The following is a 15,849-nucleotide window of genomic DNA, read 5'->3' on the forward strand; positions in this document are numbered from 1 at the left end:
TGCGGCGCAGCTGTTTCAGCTTCAGGCGCGCTCGGCCGCCCTGGCGCGCCACGGCCCGGCGGTGGCCGACCTGCTCCTTCAGGCCTACCAGTTCCACGCCGCCTCGCCGCTGCACTACGCCAAGTTTTTCGACGTCAACGGTGCGCCATCCTGCCCCACAACTACCTGCGCCTCCTGCGGCGCCCCGTGGGTCATCAACAACCCGGCCCGCGACGATCGCAGCACCAGCTTCCAGACGCAGCTGGCCCAAGCGCCACGACTCGGGCCGCCGGGTCACCTGGAACGTGCTCTTCTCGCCACGCTGGCTGCCGGTAAGCCTGCGACCTGTCTACGGACGCCACGGGCACAGCGCTGCCCCTCGCACGCCCCGAGGACGGCCGCCCCGGCTGGTGGTCACGCCGGCCAGCAGCGGCGGCGACGCGGCGGGCGTGAGCTTCCAGAAGACCGTGCTGGTGGGGGCGCGCCACCACGGCCGCCTGCTGGTCCGCCACGCCTACAGCTTCACCAGAGCAGCGAGGAGGCCGGTGACTTCCTGGCGCACGCCGACCTGCAGCGGCGCAACTCCGAGTACCTGGTGGAGAATGCCCTGCATCTCCACCTCATTGTCAAGCCCGTCTATCACACCCTCATCCGGACCCCCAAGTAGCCAGGCGGGCCAGGGTGGGAAGCTGAGCATCCCTGAGGCCTCTGGATCAGAAAATAAAGGCCCAGTAGAGATGGTGCAGAGGGACCGGGATTGGCATGGCCAGTGGAGGTGTCTGTCCTGGCCCGCTGGGGGACCAGGTGCTAGCAGCCTGAGAGCTGGGTGGATAGAAGCCAGGTGGTGGGTGGTAGACCAGATGCCTGGTTTCAGCAGCTGCTTTCTCACTGACCTGAAAGGAAGGTTCCTGGTGCTGTGTATGTGTGTGCTCAGCGGTGTTTCAGTCTTTGCCACCTCGTGTACTGTATGTAGCCTGGCAGGCTCCTCTGCCCGTGGAACTTTTCAGGCAAGAATAACTGGAGGGCAATCTGCAGGGGAATCTTCCCAACCCAGGAATCGAACCCATGTCTCTTGCGTCTCCTGCATTGGCAAGTGGATTGTTTATCACCAGCACTACGTGGGAAGCCAGAGCTCTTGGTAGAATAAACCAGCGCTCGGAGCGGCAAGGGGGTGATTAAACCACCCAGTTCTGGGGGCAAAAACAGTCCAAGGAGGGCTCCACAGGTCCAGGACTCCCCATCGTCATTACCTTTTCCCCAAGGGCCCCCATCCCCACAGGGGACAGGGCAGGTAAAAGCATCGGGATGGTCAGGTGCACCCTTTGGGGGAGCTTTCTCACCTGAAACTGAGGGGCTCAGTTGAGCAGTTTCTGAGCCCTGGCTTCCTGGGGTGGGGAGGGGTAAGCACAACCCTAAGTCTCTGACCTCTCCTGGGAGGGGGTCTGGGCCAGAGACCTCAGAGTCCGGAAGGAAAAACGCTTTCCCCCAGGAGTCTGTTGACTGGTGCTCTACAACCCAGCCGGAGAGAAGAGGGTGTGGTGGGAAGAGGGGACTTGGGTTGAAATCTTAATCAGTGATGTGCTCGGTCGCTCAGTCGTGTCCCGCTCTTTGCAGCCCCGTGGACTGGAGCCCGCCAGTCCTCTACCCATGGGATTCCTCAGGCAAGAATCTGGAGTGGGTTGCCATTTCTTCCTCCAGGGATCTTCCTGACCCAGGGATTGAACCCACATCTCTTGCATCTCCTGCATTGCAGGCAGGTTCTTTACCATTAGCACGACCCGGGGAAGGGAAGCCCAGTCTGTCAGGACCACCCCACCTTTCAGACAAGGTCTAGTTTCCGGAACAACCAACAAAACTCAAATGGGATTTTTATTGTTAACAAGCAGTTCTGAGGCAGGGGGAAGGTGGAAACGACTGCTGAGTAACAAAGCTAGATTCCTTTCCAGCCCCCAGCCACAGTCAGGGAAATGCCCGGCAGGCCCTTCCCCAGCCATCCAGCATGCCCTTGTCCCAGATGTGGGCCCAGGAGCCCTAATCCCATGAACAGTCCCTCCTTGCTCCACCCCCGCCCCACATTCCTCAGGCCAATCTGGTTGCAGATCTTAGAGAAGAGTTTTGGCAACAGGAGTCTGTGCCCAGGGAGCCCTGGGATCCAGGGCTGGGAAGCCAGGGAGCCCTGCCATCCAGGCCATGCCTCCTGGGCTCAGTTCCCTTCCCGTTGGCACTGAAGGCACGGAAGTGTGGGGGCAGGCACCCCCATGGTTCCTGGGTCCCAGGGGCCCCAGCCTTCTGAGATCCCGAGCTCCTGATGCCAGGTCATCCCCATCTGCCCAGCCTCCGTCTCCCATTACTTGCCACACCCCATCAAGCCTTGGCGGGCAGGAGGGCCGGTTCCAGGCAGGGCCCCTCAGTTGTGCCCTAAGCGTCCATTTTTGCCTTGAGTGCTTGTGCCATAGGGCAGGCGGGGCATCCGAGCAACCCGTTCGGAAACATCCCCTGGGTTGGAGGGGGCAGCGACAGGGGAGGTGTCCTCGGGGCCTGCAACGGGAAGGGCCAGGAGCTCTGCTTTAAGGCATGCCTCTCCATGCCCCTCTCGTCACCCACAGTGGCTCTGAACTCCCCTAGGGGCACCTCCCCCCCAGAGGCCAGTCCCACTAATAGTCTTCAGGAACCCAGTTTCCAGCAAGGGGCAGCCATAGGGGCAGGGAGTTCAAACCAGTCTCCTCCCTGGCCTGGCCAAGGGCTCCCCTCTCCCCATTGGCTATCCCCGCCCCCGACACTTGCTGGGACTCACCCAAGCTCTGGCACGGAGGGAGTTTGACCTTGGCCATAGGCAGTGTGGTCTTTCCCAGGGGTCTGATGGTAGGGGTCAGGTGTCCAACCACTGGCATCCTCTGTTCTTCGGTGTGATTCTCCCCAGGCCGGGGTCCAGCAACGTGCATCTTGGGCGGGACAGCTGCGTTGGCTGGAGAGCCAGATGAGCTGGGAGCTGCATGGGGATCTGATACAAGGAGAAGTTGGTTCAGTTGGGGGACACTCCATGGAGAGTGGTGCACAGCTAGTGGTACCCTGGGGCCTCTGGAGGAGTCCAGCCTTCAGAACCCGGCAAGGAAGGGGCCCAGACACCCCCAGCTCCTGTCCCTCTAGGCTCACCCCTTGTCCTGTGACTTCAAAGGCCTGGGACCTCCGCTTCCTCTTTGCCTCCAGGGACTCCTCTTGTTTCTTTCTTGGGCTTTTCTTCTGGCCTTGCAGCGGGGGACAAGGGCCATCGCCATGACGCTCGACTGCCCGGGATGGCGCCTCACCTGTGCTGCTGGATAGGCTGTCCTCGCTGGCGGTGTGCTGGAGGGTGGGGCTGGGCGGGCCGCTTGCAGGCCAGCGGTCCGGGCGGCCGCACGTCATCAGTCTGGCCCTTCAAGTGCAGGGACAGGCTGCTCTGCTTCATGGTGGGTGCCAGCAGTTGGCGCCCCTTGGCCCCCAGGGCCTGCGAGCGGTGCCAGGCAGCCTTCCCAGTGATGATCTTGGTGTCGGCCGCGGTCTCCTTCCTCCCTGCGGCGGGACAGAGGGGCACCCACCCCAGGATCAAGGCCACATTCCGCCCCCCCCCTCCTGCACCTCCAATACCCCCTTCTCTGCTGCAGCTCACCCCAACTTGCTTGCTGTTTGAGAAACTTTGGGCAAGTTTCTGAGCCTTCTTTTCATCTGTAAACTGACGATGGTAAAACCAGCCTCAGTGGGTTGGGAAGATTTTTTTTTTTGACCATGACACACGGCATACAGGATCTTAGTTCCCTGACTGGGGATCGAACTTTCACCCACTGCAGTGAAGTGCTGAGTCTTAACCACTGGACTGCCAGGGAAGTCCCAGGTTCTGAAGATGGATTGCTGAGATATGAGGGTCACCTGTGGCCACAGGGTAGGAGGATTCGGACTCTATTTGCTATTACAATTATTTCCGAGTGGGAAGTGGAGGGGGCGTGACCCCAAGTACCATGTGTTCCCCATTCTGGTTTCCAATTGTGTCCCCTGCTCTGTGTGGACAGAGCAGGTGGTTACTCTTCTCTGGGTACTGGTGCCTCTCTTTCTAGAACGATGCCTGGGTGTGTTCAGCAGAGGAGAGGGAAGGAAGGGGCTTCGGCTGGGTGCGCTGAGCTATTGAGATCATGCCAGGCTCAGGCTGATGGGGGGTGGGGGAGGCAGGGGACACACCTTTGTGGGACAAGGGGATCTCCGACAGATTCTCGATGCTTCCCGGGGAGGAGTTGATCTGGCCGTTCAGACCGACCTGAGTGGCAGCTTGTGAGATGAATGGGTTGGGAAGAGAAGCCATTGGACCCAGCAGGAACCCTATGTCCTCAGAGGGCTGTTTTGGAAAAGTTCCATCCCAACCACTGGGTGTCCCTCCCGGGTACTCCCACCCACATCCAGGGAACCGTGGGACCCACTGCTCACCTCCTGTGTCACCAGGGTGCCGGCCAGGATTGGGGGTGGAGTGGGCAGACAGGAGCCCTTCGCTTGCCAGGCCCGGGAGCTGGCCTTGAACAGGTGGTTGGCTTCACTGAGGTGGGCAGAGGAGGATGGGCAGCTGTTGCCCAGGCTGGTACCACGGGGGTCCCACTGCCACGCCTCCTGAGAACTGTTGCATTGTGGGAACGAGGACCCCAAAGTCCTGGCTCCAGACCTGTGCCCCCCTCCCCTCTTTCCTGCTCCATCCTCCCTGGGAGGCCAGGTCTGGGCTGGCACCTCTGAGACACGGCCTGGTGGCTCAGGCGGGCTGGATGGCTGGAAGTGGTCCTCAGCTCACCTCTCAGTGCCGAGCAGAGGGAGGAAGCTTCCGTGCTGGTGCGGGGACTCGGAGTTCAGCATCTTGACGCTCTCTAGGTCAGACTCCTCCGGGGTCGGCACAGTTCCTGGGGGGCTAATCTTGGGCAAGGCGCTGTCCTGGGGAGAGGAAAGGAGGGAGAGGGGAGTCGGAAGACTTGGTCTCGGACTGAGTTAACAGCCTGGGTGACAAAGGCACACAGAGTGTCTGGGGCTGTAATCTGGGCTGGGAGCCCCAGAAGACAGGGGGGCTTGTGTTCTGAGTCCCCAGGGGCCAGCCGTGGTCTGCTAGGCATCCCCAGGGGCACTGCCTGGTGGCCTGGGCTCCTGGGAGGGCATCTGGGGCCCTTAGTGATATCTCAGATGGCCAACCCTGACCTTCAGACCCTGGATGGGGACACGTGCGGGAGAAGAACACCACGGGAGGAGAGCTTGGCGAGGCTCTGTGTCGGATAAGGAGGAGGTGTCAGCTTTCTGGGGACCAGCCAGCCCGGTCCCGAGGCCAGCCTACTTGCTGGAAGGCGCCGCCTTGGGCATCAGCCCTGCCCCTAGCACAGGGGCGCATGGTGCGGCCCGGGCGCCCACCTGCAGGGCCCGAGAGGCCAGGCGGTCCATCATGGTGGCACGCTCCAGGTTGCCCTCCTCATGCTCCCGCAGGTACACTTCGTACAGCTCCTTCAGGTGCTGCGGCACGGCCAGGTTGCCGTCTAGGGTGGGGGAGCGGAGAGGCAGGGCTCAGTGCGCGCTCTCGGGCCCTTAGCGGGTCGGACTCGCGGGGTAGGTAGCGCGGGGACCCTACCCTGGATGAGCTGCCGCTGGGCGCGGATGATCTCCTCGCAGAGGCTGAGGCGCTGCTCCAGGCGGCGCAGGGCCTCGCGGCGGTGGCGGAGCGCGCCGTCGCGGAGCAGGGCTTGTGACTGCATCTCGGCCTTCTCCAGCTCCAGCTCGTGCACGCGGCAGAGCAGGCCGAGCGCCTCGCGCTGCTGCTCCGAGCTGACGCGCCGCGGCAGCGTCTCCTCCAGGCGGCGGCCCCCGCGCGCGCAGCTCTCGGCACCGCTGCTCCAGCGCCAGCTGGGGAGCCGAGCGGGCCGTCAGCACCAGGTGGCTGATGAGGGGCCGCCCGCGCCCGCCGCTGAGCGGGTCCTCGCCCCTCCAAGCCCCCGGATGCTGTGCGGCCGGCTGAAGCCCCACTTCGAGGCCTGCTTTTCGAAGTAGTGTCTTGAACTCTGCACCCGGGGACTGCTCCTGAGTGACCCCTCTGTGCCCACTTATTGCAACCCATCCCTGAAACAGGCTCCGTGCAGTGCAGTCGCTCAGTTCTTTTCGACTCTTTGCGACCCCATGGACCGCAGCCCGCCAGGCTCCTTCTTCCATGGATTCTCCAGGCGAGGACATTGGAGTGGGCTGCCATTTCTTTCTCCAAGGGATCTTCCCGACCCAGGGATCGAACCTCGGTCTCCCGCATTGGCGGGCGGACTCTTTACCATCTGAGCCACCAGGGAATCCAGGGAAATGAGCTCCGTGGACCAGCTCAACCGCAGCCCATCTCATGCCCTCTGGACTGGTGGACCCTGAAGCCCCCTGGTATGGCTATGCTCCAGAACAGAGAAGGGAGATCTGGAAAATCCTCATTAAAATGTTGGCTAACAGTTTTCTGAGTCTTTAATATGTGAAAGGATTTATTTACTCTTCTCATCAACCCCACTAGGGTTGACCACTCCCATTTTAAAGATGAGTTCTTGCCTGGAGAATCCCATGGACAGAGGAGGCTGGTGGGCTATAGTCCAGGGGGTAGCAAAGAGTCGGACCCAACTGAGCGACTGAGTCCACACACACAAAGCGTTAGTTCCTCACTGGTGTCTGACTCTGTGACCCGCCAGGCTCCTCTGTCCATGGGGTTCTCCAGGAAAGAATACTGGAGGGGGTAGCCATTTCCTACTCCAGGGGATCTTCCTGACCCAGGGACAGAACCTGCGTCTCCTGAATTGGCAGGCGGATGCTTCACCACTGAGCCACCTGTGCTCAATAAATGCTTGCTTATTTCCACGTCCCACGAGAAACCGGAAAGAAGAGGCGGTGAAGTAGGATGCGCGCGGGAAGGTCCTTCTGTTGGCTCCCTTAATGACGATACTGTCTGCCCAAGGCCGGGTATCCTCGGGACTCAGGAGGCAGCGCTGGATAGGGTAACCGCAGGCCGCCCTGACCGCGCTCCATCTCTGTACCTCTCTGGCAGGTACCTCTACTGCGGAGAGCTGACCGTGCTGCTGGCACAGGCCATCCCCCTGCACCAGCTGGCCACCAAGTACCGCGTGGCCTCCTTGCAGCGGGGCGTGGCCGACTATATGCGCGCGCACCTGGCGGGCGGTGCGGGCCCGGCGGTGGGCTGGTACCACTACGCGGTGAGCACCGGGGACGAGGCCCTACGCCAGAGCTGCCTGCAGTTCCTGGCCTGGAACCTGTCGGCCGTGGCGGGGAGCGCCGAGTGGGGCGCCGTGAGCCCTGAGCTGCTGGCGCAGCTGCTTCCGCGCTCGGACCTCGTGCTGCAGGACGAGCTGGAGCTCTTCCAGGCGCTGGAGGCGTGGCTGGGCCGCGCGCGGCCGCCGCCGGCTGTGGCCGAGCGCGCGCTGCGCGCCATCCGTTACCCCATGATCCCTGCGGCGCGGCTGTTTCAGCTTCAGGCGCGCTCGGCCGCCCTGGCGCGCCACGGCCCGGCGGTGGCCGACCTGCTCCTTCAGGCCTACCAGTTCCACGCCGCCTCGCCGCTGCACTATGCCAAGTTTTTCGACGTCAACGGTGCGCCATCCTGCCCCACAACTACCTCGCGCCTGCCTGCGGCGCCCCGTGGGTCATCAACAACCCAGCCCGCGACGATCGCAGCACCAGCTTCCAGACGCAGCTGGGCCCAAGCAGCCATGACTCGGGCCGCCGGGTCACCTGGAACGTGCTCTTCTCGCCACGCTGGCTGCCGGTAAGCCTGCGGCCTGTCTACGCGGACGCCACGGGCACAGCGCTGCCCCTCGCACGCCCCGAGGACGGCCGGCCCCGGCTGGTGGTCACGCCGGCCAGCAGCGGCGGCGACGCGGCGGGCGTGAGCTTCCAGAAGACCGTGCTGGTGGGGGCGCGCCACCACGGCCGCCTGCTGGTCCGCCACGCCTACAGCTTCCACCAGAGCAGCGAGGAGGCCGGTGACTTCCTGGCGCACGCCGACCTGCAGCGGCGCAACTCCGAGTACCTGGTGGAGAATGCCCTGCATCTCCACCTCATTGTCAAGCCCGTCTATCACACCCTCATCCGGACCCCCAAGTAGCCAGGCGGGCCAGGGTGGGAAGCTGAGCATCCCTGAGGCCTCTGGATCAGGAAAATAAAGGCCCAGTAGAGATGGCGCAGAGGGACCGGGATTGGCATGGCCAGTGGAGGTGTCTGTCCTGGCCCGCTGGGGGACCAGGCCTAGCAGCCTGAGAGCTGGGTGGATAGAAGCCAGGTGGTGGGTGGTAGACCAGATGCCTGGTTTCAGCAGCTGCTTTCTCACTGACCTGAAAGGAAGGTTCCTGATGCTGTGTATGTGTGTGCTCAGCGGTGTTTCAGTCTTTGCCACCTCGTGTACTGTAGCCTGGCAGGCTCCTCTGCCCGTGGAACTTTTCAGGCAAGAATACTGGAGGGCAATGCCCTTTCCTCCTGCAGGGGAATCTTCCCAACCCAGGAATCGAACCCATGTCTCTTGCGTCTCCTGCATTGGCAAGTGGATTGTTTATCACCAGCACTACGTGGGAAGCCAGAGCTCTTGGTAGAATAAACCAGCGCTCGGAGCGGCAAGGGGGTGATTAAACCACCCAGTTCTGGGGGCAAAAACAGTCCAAGGAGGGCTCCACAGGTCAGGGACTCCCCATTGTTCATTACCTTTTCCCCAAGGGCCCCCATCCCCACAGGGGACAGGGCAGGTAAAAGCATCGAGATGGTCAGGTGCACCTTGGGGGAGCTTTCTCACCTGAAACTGAGGGGCTCAGTTGAGCAGTTTCTGAGCCCTGGCTTCCTGGGGTGGGAGGGGTAAGCACAACCCTAAGTCTCTGACCTCTCCTGGGAGGGGGTCTGGGCAGAGACCTCAGAGTCCGGAGGAAAAAACGCTTTCCCCCAGGAGTCTGTTGACTGGTGCTCTACAACCAGCCGGAGAAGAAGAGGGTGTGGTGGGAAGAGGGGACTTGGGTTGAATCTTAATCAGTGATGTGCTCGGTCGCTCAGCCGTGTCCGGCTCTTTGCAGCCCCGTGGACTGGAGCCCGCCAGTCCTCTACCCATGGGATTCCTCAGGCAAGAATCTGGAGTGGGTTTCCATTTCTTCCTCCAGGGGATCTTCCTGACCCAGGGATTGAACCCACATCTCTTGCATCTCCTGCATTGCAGGCAGGTTCTTTACCATTAGCACGACCCGGGGAAGGGAAGCCCAGTCTGTCAGGACCACCCCACCTTTCAGACAAGGTCTAGTTTCCGGAACAACCAACAAAACTCAAATGGGATTTTTATTGTTAACAAGCAGTTCTGAGGCAGGGGGAAGGTGGAAACGACTGCTGAGTAACAAAGCTAGATTCCTTTCCAGCCCCCAGCCACAGTCAGGGAAATGCCCGGCAGGCCCTTCCCCAGCCATCCAGCATGCCCTTGTCCCAGATGTGGGCCCAGGAGCCCTAATCCCATGAACAGTCCCTCCTTGCTCCACCCCCGCCCCACATTCCTCAGGCCAATCTGGTTGCAGATCTTAGAGAAGAGTTTGGCAACAGGAGTCTGTGCCCAGGGAGCCCTGGGATCCAGGGCTGGGAAGCCAGGGAGCCCTGCCATCCAGGCCATGCCTCCTGGGCTCAGTTCCCCTTCCCGTTGGCACTGAAGGCACGGAAGTGTGGGGGCAGGCACCCCCATGATTCCTGGGTCCCAGGGGCCCCAGCCTTCTGAGATCCCGAGCTCCTGATGCCAGGTCATCCCCATCTGCCCAGCCTCCGTCTCCCATTACTGCCACACCCCATCAAGCCTTGGCGGGCAGGAGGGCCGGTTCTGGGCAGGGCCCCTCAGTTGTGCCCTAAGCGTCCATTTTTGCCTTGAGTGCTTGTGCCATAGGGCAGGCGGGGCATCCGAGCAACCCGTTCGGAAACATCCCCTGGGTTGGAGGGGGCAGCGACAGGGGAGGTGTCCTCGGGGCCTGCAACGGGAAGGGCCAGGAGCTCTGCTTTAAGGCATGCCTCTCCATGCCCCTCTCGTCACCCACAGTGGCTCTGAACTCCCTAGGGGCACCTCCCCCTCAGAGGCCAGTCCCACTAATAGTCTTCAGGAACCCAGTTTCCAGCAAGGGGCAGCCATAGGGGCAGGGAGTTCAACCAGTCTCCTCCCTGGCCTGGCCAAGGGCTCCCCTCTCCCCATTGCTATCCCCGCCCCCCGACACTTGCAGGGACTCACCCAAGCTCTGGCACGGAGGGAGTTTGACCTTGGCCATAGGCAGCGTGGTCTTTCCCAGGGGTCTGATGGTAGGGGTCAGGTGTCCAACCACTGGCATCCTCTGTTCTTCGGTGTGATTCTCCCCAGGCCGGGGTCCAGCAACGTGCATCTTGGGGCGGGACAGCTGTGTTGGCTGGAGAGCCAGATGAGCTGGGAGCTGCGTGGGGATCTGATACAAGGAGATGTTGGGTTCAGTTGGGGGACACTCCATGGAGAGTGGTGCACAGCTAGTGGTACCCTGGGGCCTCTGGAGGAGTCCAGCCTTCAGAACCCGGCAAGGAAGGGGCCCAGACACCCCCAGCTCCTGTCCCTCTAGGCTCACCCCTTGTCCTGTGACTTCAAAGGCCTGGGACCTCCGCTTCCTCTTTGCCTCCAGGGACTCCTCTCGTTTGTTTCTTGGGCTTTTCTTCTGGCCTTGCAGCGGGGGACAAGGACCATCGCCATGACGCTCGACTGCCCGGGATGGCGCCTCGCCTGTGCTGCTGGATAGGCTGTCCTCGCTGGCGGTGTGCTGGAGGGTGGGGCTGGGCGGCCGCTTGCAGGCCAGCGGTCTCGGTGGCCACACGTCATCAGTCTCGCCCAGCGAGTGCAGGGACAGGCTGCTCTGCTTCATGGTGGGTGCCAGCAGTTGGCGCCCCTCGGCCCCCAGGGCCTGCGAGCGGTGCCGGGCAGCCTTCCCAGTGATGCTCTTGGTGTCGGCCGCGGTCTCCTTCCTCCCTGCGGCGGGACAGAGGGGCACCCACCCCAGGATCAAGGCCACATTCCGCCCCCCGCTCCTGCACCTCCAATACCCCCTTCTCTGCTGCAGCTCACCCCAACTTGCTTGCTGTTTGAGAAACTTTGGGCAAGTTTCTGAGCCTTCTTTTCATCTGTAAACTGACGATGGTAAAACCAGCCTCAGTGGGTTGGGAAGATTTTTTTTTTGACCATGACACACGGCATACAGGATCTTAGTTCCCTGACTGGGGATCGAACTTTCACCCACTGCAGTGAAGTGCTGAGTCTTAACCACTGGACTGCCAGGGAAGTCCCAGGTTCTGAAGATGGATTGCTGAGATATGAGGGTCACCTGTGGCCACAGGGTAGGGAGGATTCGGACTCTATTTGCTATTACAATTATTTCCGAGTGGGAAGTGGAGGGGGCGTGACCCCAAGTACCATGTGTTCCCCATTCTGGTTTCCAATTGTGTCCCCTGCTCTGTGTGGACAGAGCAGGTGGTTACTCTTCTCTGGGTACTGGTGCCTCTCTTTCTAGAACGATGCCTGGGTGTGTTCAGCAGAGGAGAGGGAAGGAAGGGGCTTCGGCTGGGTGCGCTGAGCTATTGAGATCATGCCAGGCTCAGGCTGATGGGGGGTGGGGGAGGCAGGGGACACACCTTTGTGGGACAAGGGGATCTCCGACAGATTCTCGATGCTTCCGGGGGAGGAGTTGATCTGGCCGTTCAGACCGACCTGAGTGGCAGCTTGTGAGATGAATGGGTTGGGAAGAGAAGCCATTGGACCCAGCAGGAACCCTATGTCCTCAGAGGGCTGTTTTGGAAAAGTTCCATCCCAACCACTGGGTGTCCCTCCCGGGTACTCCCACCCACATCCAGGGAACCGTGGGACCCACTGCTCACCTCCTGTGTCACCAGGGTGCCGGCCAGGATTGGGGGTGGGGTGGGCAGACAGGAGCCCTTCGCTTGCCAGGCCCGGGAGCTGGCCTTGAACAGGTGGTTGGCTTCACTGAGGTGGGCAGAGGAGGATGGGCAGCTGTTGCCCAGGCTGGTACCACGGGGGTCCCACTGCCACGCCTCCTTGAGAACTGTTGCATTGTGGGAACGAGGACCCCAAAGTCCTGGCTCCAGACCTGTGCCCCCCTCCCCTCTTTCCTGCTCCATCCTCCCTGGGAGGCCAGGTCTGGGCTGGCATCTCTGAGACACGGCCTGGTGGCTCAGGCGGGCTGGATGGCTGGAAGTGGTCCTCAGCTCACCTCTCAGTGCCGAGCAGAGGGAGGAAGCTTCCGTGCTGGTGCGGGGACTCGGAGTTCAGCATCTTGACGCTCTCTAGGTCAGACTCCTCCGGGGTCGGCACAGTTCCTGGGGGGCTAATCTTGGGCAAGGTGCTGTCCTGGGGAGAGGAAAGGAGGGAGAGGGGAGTCGGAAGACTTGGTCTCGGACTGAGTTAACAGCCTGGGTGACACAGGCACACAGAGTGTCTGGGGCTGTAATCTGGGCTGGGAGCCCCAGAAGACAGGGGGGCTTGTGTTCTGAGTCCCCAGGGGCCAGCCGTGGTCTGCTAGGCATCCCCAGGGGCACCGCCTGGTGGCCTGGGCTCCTGGGAGGGCATCTGGGGCCCTTAGTGATATCTCAGATGGCCAACCCTGACCTTCAGACCCTGGATGGGGACACGTGCGGGAGAAGAACACCACGGGAGGAGAGCTTGGCGAGGCTCTGTGTCGGATAAGGAGGAGGTGTCAGCTTTCTGGGGACCAGCCAGCCCGGTCCCGAGGCCAGCCTACTTGCTGGAAGGCGCCGCCTTGGGCATCAGCCCTGCCCCTAGCACAGGGGCGCACGGTGCGGCCCGGGCGCCCACCTGCAGGGCCCGAGAGGCCAGGCGGTCCATCGTGGTGGCACGCTCCAGGTTGCCCTCCTCATGCTCCCGCAGGTACACTTCGTACAGCTCCTTCAGGTGCTGCGGCACGGCCAGGTTGCAGTCTGCGGTGGGGGAGCGGAGAGGCAGGGCTCAGTGCGCGCTCTCGGGCCCTTAGCGGGTCGGACTCGCGGGGTAGGTAGCGCGGGGACCCTACCCTGGATGAGCTGCCGCTGGGCGCGGATGATCTCCTCGCAGAGGCCGAGGCGCTGCTCCAGGCGGCGCAGGGCCTCGCGGCGGTGGCGGAGCGCGCCGTCGCGGAGCAGGGCTTGCGACTGCATCTCGGCCTTCTCCAGCTCCAGCTCGTGCACGCGGCAGAGCAGGCCGAGCGCCTCGCGCTGCTGCTCCGAGCTGACGCGCCGCGGCAGCGTCTCCTCCAGGCGGCGGCCCCGCGCGCGCAGCTCTCGGCACCGCTGCTCCAGCGCCAGCTGGGGAGCCGAGCGGGCCGTCAGCACCAGGTGGCTGATGAGGGGCCGCCCGCGCCCGCCGCTGAGCGGGTCCTCGCCCCTCCAAGCCCCCGGATGCTGTGCGGCCGGCTGAAGCCCCACTTCGAGGCCTGCTTTTCGAAGTAGTGTCTTGAACTCTGCACCCGGGGACTGCTCCTGAGTGACCCCTCTGTGCCCACTTATTGCAACCCATCCCTGAAACAGGCTCCGTGCAGTGCAGTCGCTCAGTTCTTTTCGACTCTTTGCGACCCCATGGACCGCAGCCCGCCAGGCTCCTTCTTCCATGGGATTCTCCAGGCGAGGACATTGGAGTGGGCTGCCATTTCTTTCTCCAAGGGATCTTCCCGACCCAGGGATCGAACCTCGGTCTCCCGCATTGGCGGGCGGACTCTTTACCATCTGAGCCACCAGGGAATCCAGGGAAATGAGCTCCGTGGACCAGCTCAACCGCAGCCCATCTCATGCCCTCTGGACTGGTGGACCCTGAAGCCCCCTGGTATGGCTATGCTCCAGAACAGAGAAGGGAGATCTGGAAAATCCTCATTAAAATGTTGGCTAACAGTTTTCTGAGTCTTTAATGTGTGAAAGGATTTATTTACTCTTCTCATCAACCCCACTAGGGTTGACCACTCCCATTTTAAAGATGAGTTCTTGCCTGGAGAATCCCATGGACAGAGGAGGCTGGTGGGCTATAGTCCAGGGGGTAGCAAAGAGTCGGACCCAACTGAGCGACTGAGTCCACACACACAAAGCGTTAGTCCCTCACTGGTGTCTGACTCTGTGACCCACCAGGCTCCTCTGTCCATGGGGTTCTCCAGGCAAGAATACTGGAGTGGGTAGCCATTTCCTACTCCAGGGGATCTTCCTGACCCAGGGACAGAACCTGCGTCTCCTGAATTGGCAGGCGGATGCTTCACCACTGAGCCACCTGTGCTCAATAAATGCTTATTTCCACGTCCCACGAGAAACCGGAAAGAAGAGGCGGTGAAGTAGGATGCGCGCGGGAAGGTCCTTCTGTTGGCTCCCTTAATGACGATACTGTCTGCCCAAGGCCGGGTACCCTCGGGACTCAGGAGGCAGCGCTGGGTAGGGTAACCGCAGGCCGCCCTGACCGCGCTCCATCTCTGCACCTCTATGGCAAGTACCTCTGCTGCGGAGAGCTGACCGTGCTGCTGGCACAGGCCATCCCCCTGCACCAGCTGGCCACCAAGTACCGCGTGGCCTCCTTGCAGCGAGGCGTGGCCGACTATATGCGCGCGCACCTGGCGGGCGGCGCGGGCCCGGCGGTGGGCTGGTACCACTACGCGGTGAGCACCGGGGACGAGGCCCTGCGCCAGAGCTGCCTGCAGTTCCTGGCCTGGAACCTGTCGGCCGTGGCGGGGAGCGCCGAGTGGGGCGCCGTGAGCCCTGAGCTGCTGGCGCAGCTGCTTCCGCGCTCGGACCTCGTGCTGCAGGACGAGCTGGAGCTCTTCCAGGCGCTGGAGGCGTGGCTGGGCCGCGCGCGGCCGCCGCTGGCTGTGGCCGAGCGCGCGCTGCGCGCCATCCGTTACCCCATGATACCTGCGGCGCAGCTGTTTCAGCTTCAGGCGCGCTCGGCCGCCCTGGCGCGCCACGGCCCGGCGGTGGCCGACCTGCTCCTTCAGGCCTACCAGTTCCACGCCGCCTCGCCGCTGCACTACGCCAAGTTTTTCGACGTCAACGGTGCGCCATCCTGCCCCACAACTACCTCGCGCCTGCCTGCGGCGCCCCGTGGGTCATCAACAACCCAGCCCGCGACGATCGCAGCACCAGCTTCCAGACGCAGCTGGGCCCAAGCGGCCACGACTCGGGCCGCCGGGTCACCTGGAACGTGCTCTTCTCGCCACGCTGGCTGCCGGTAAGCCTGCGGCCTGTCTACGCGGACGCCACGGGCACAGCGCTGCCCCTCGCACGCCCCGAGGACGGCCGGCCCCGGCTGGTGGTCACGCCGGCCAGCAGCGGCGGCGACGCGGCGGGCGTGAGCTTCCAGAAGACCGTGCTGGTGGGGGCGCGCCACCACGGCCGCCTGCTGGTCCGCCACGCCTACAGCTTCCACCAGAGCAGCGAGGAGGCCGGTGACTTCCTGGCGCACGCCGACCTGCAGCGGCGCAACTCCGAGTACCTGGTGGAGAATGCCCTGCATCTCCACCTCATTGTCAAGCCCGTCTATCACACCCTCATCCGGACCCCCAAGTAGCCAGGCGGGCCGGGGCGGGGAGCTCAGCATCCCTGAGGCCTCTGGATCAGGAAAATAAAGGCCCAGTAGAACTTCACTTTCACTTTTCACTTTCATGCATTGGAGAAGGAAATGGCAACCCGCTCCAGTGTTCTTGCCTGGAGAATCCCAGGGACGGGGGAGCCTGATGGGCTGCCGTCATGGGGTTGCACAGAGTCAGACACGACTGAAGCGACTTAGCAGCAGCAGCAGCAGAGATGGCGCAGAGGGACCAGGATTGGCATGGCCAGTGGAGGTGTCTGTCC

The 15,849-nt window shown here is 62.6% G+C and overlaps 3 protein-coding genes and 3 pseudogenes across 3 annotated transcripts in view; 3 read left to right on the forward strand and 3 right to left on the reverse strand.

Annotated features, from left to right (window-relative positions):
• The window catches only part of LOC113878353, a 3,184-nt pseudogene extending 2,492 nt beyond the window's left edge, over window positions 1-692 (forward strand).
• Window positions 693-2,344: 1,652 nt separating this feature from the next.
• LOC113878069 (kinesin-like protein KIF19) lies at window positions 2,345-2,922 on the reverse strand. The gene is made up of 2 exons (XM_027518913.1): window positions 2,774-2,922; window positions 2,345-2,517 (listed from the first exon to the last, which is right to left on the reverse strand). Exons 1-2 carry the CDS (start codon window positions 2,919-2,921, stop codon window positions 2,387-2,389), a joined length of 279 nt encoding a protein of 92 aa, XP_027374714.1. The 5' UTR covers window position 2,922; the 3' UTR covers window positions 2,345-2,386.
• Window positions 2,923-3,887: 965 nt separating this feature from the next.
• Window positions 3,888-6,082, reverse strand: LOC113878354 (kinesin-like protein KIF19). The gene is made up of 5 exons (XM_027519368.1): window positions 6,069-6,082; window positions 5,600-5,871; window positions 5,386-5,507; window positions 4,784-4,920; window positions 3,888-4,537 (listed from the first exon to the last, which is right to left on the reverse strand). The coding sequence occupies exons 1-5, from the start codon at window positions 6,080-6,082 to the stop codon at window positions 4,327-4,329; spliced, it is 756 nt and encodes a 251-aa protein (XP_027375169.1). The 3' UTR covers window positions 3,888-4,326.
• A 230-nt stretch (window positions 6,083-6,312) lies between these two features.
• LOC113878356 lies at window positions 6,313-8,182 on the forward strand (annotated as a pseudogene).
• Window positions 8,183-9,562: 1,380 nt separating this feature from the next.
• Window positions 9,563-15,849, reverse strand: part of LOC113878048 (kinesin-like protein KIF19) — a 35,540-nt gene continuing 29,253 nt past the window's right edge. Inside the window, exons 18-20 of the mRNA XM_027518874.1 lie at window positions 10,596-10,990; window positions 10,235-10,442; window positions 9,563-9,980 (exon numbers count right to left, since the gene is read on the reverse strand). Coding sequence (XP_027374675.1) covers window positions 9,850-9,980; window positions 10,235-10,442; window positions 10,596-10,990 — 734 coding nt within the window. The 3' untranslated portion in view covers window positions 9,563-9,849. The remainder of the gene's footprint in view (window positions 9,981-10,234; window positions 10,443-10,595; window positions 10,991-15,849) is intronic.
• On the forward strand, window positions 14,223-15,672 carry LOC113878054 (annotated as a pseudogene).

The sequence above is a fragment of the Bos indicus x Bos taurus genome, chromosome 19, assembly GCF_003369695.1.
Source record: "Bos indicus x Bos taurus breed Angus x Brahman F1 hybrid chromosome 19, Bos_hybrid_MaternalHap_v2.0, whole genome shotgun sequence".
Taxonomy (NCBI): Eukaryota; Metazoa; Chordata; class Mammalia; order Artiodactyla; family Bovidae; genus Bos; species Bos indicus x Bos taurus.

Excerpts from the sequence above, each read along its gene's own strand:
- LOC113878069 (XM_027518913.1), bottom strand. The coding sequence starts at position 2,921 with ATGCACGTTGCTGGACCCCGGCCTGGGGAGAATCACACCGAAGAACAG. Across the intron at positions 2,518-2,773 it reads CCCTCCGTGCCAGAGCTTGG|GCCCCGAGGACACCTCCCCT; the intron begins GTGAGTCCCAGC and ends TTCCCGTTGCAG.
- LOC113878354 (XM_027519368.1), bottom strand. Across the intron at positions 5,508-5,599 it reads CCAGCGGCAGCTCATCCAGG|ACGGCAACCTGGCCGTGCCG; the intron begins GTAGGGTCCCCG and ends CCCCCACCCTAG. Across the intron at positions 4,538-4,783 it reads CCTCTGCTCGGCACTGAGAG|TGAAGCCAACCACCTGTTCA; the intron begins GTGAGCTGAGGA and ends TGCCCACCTCAG.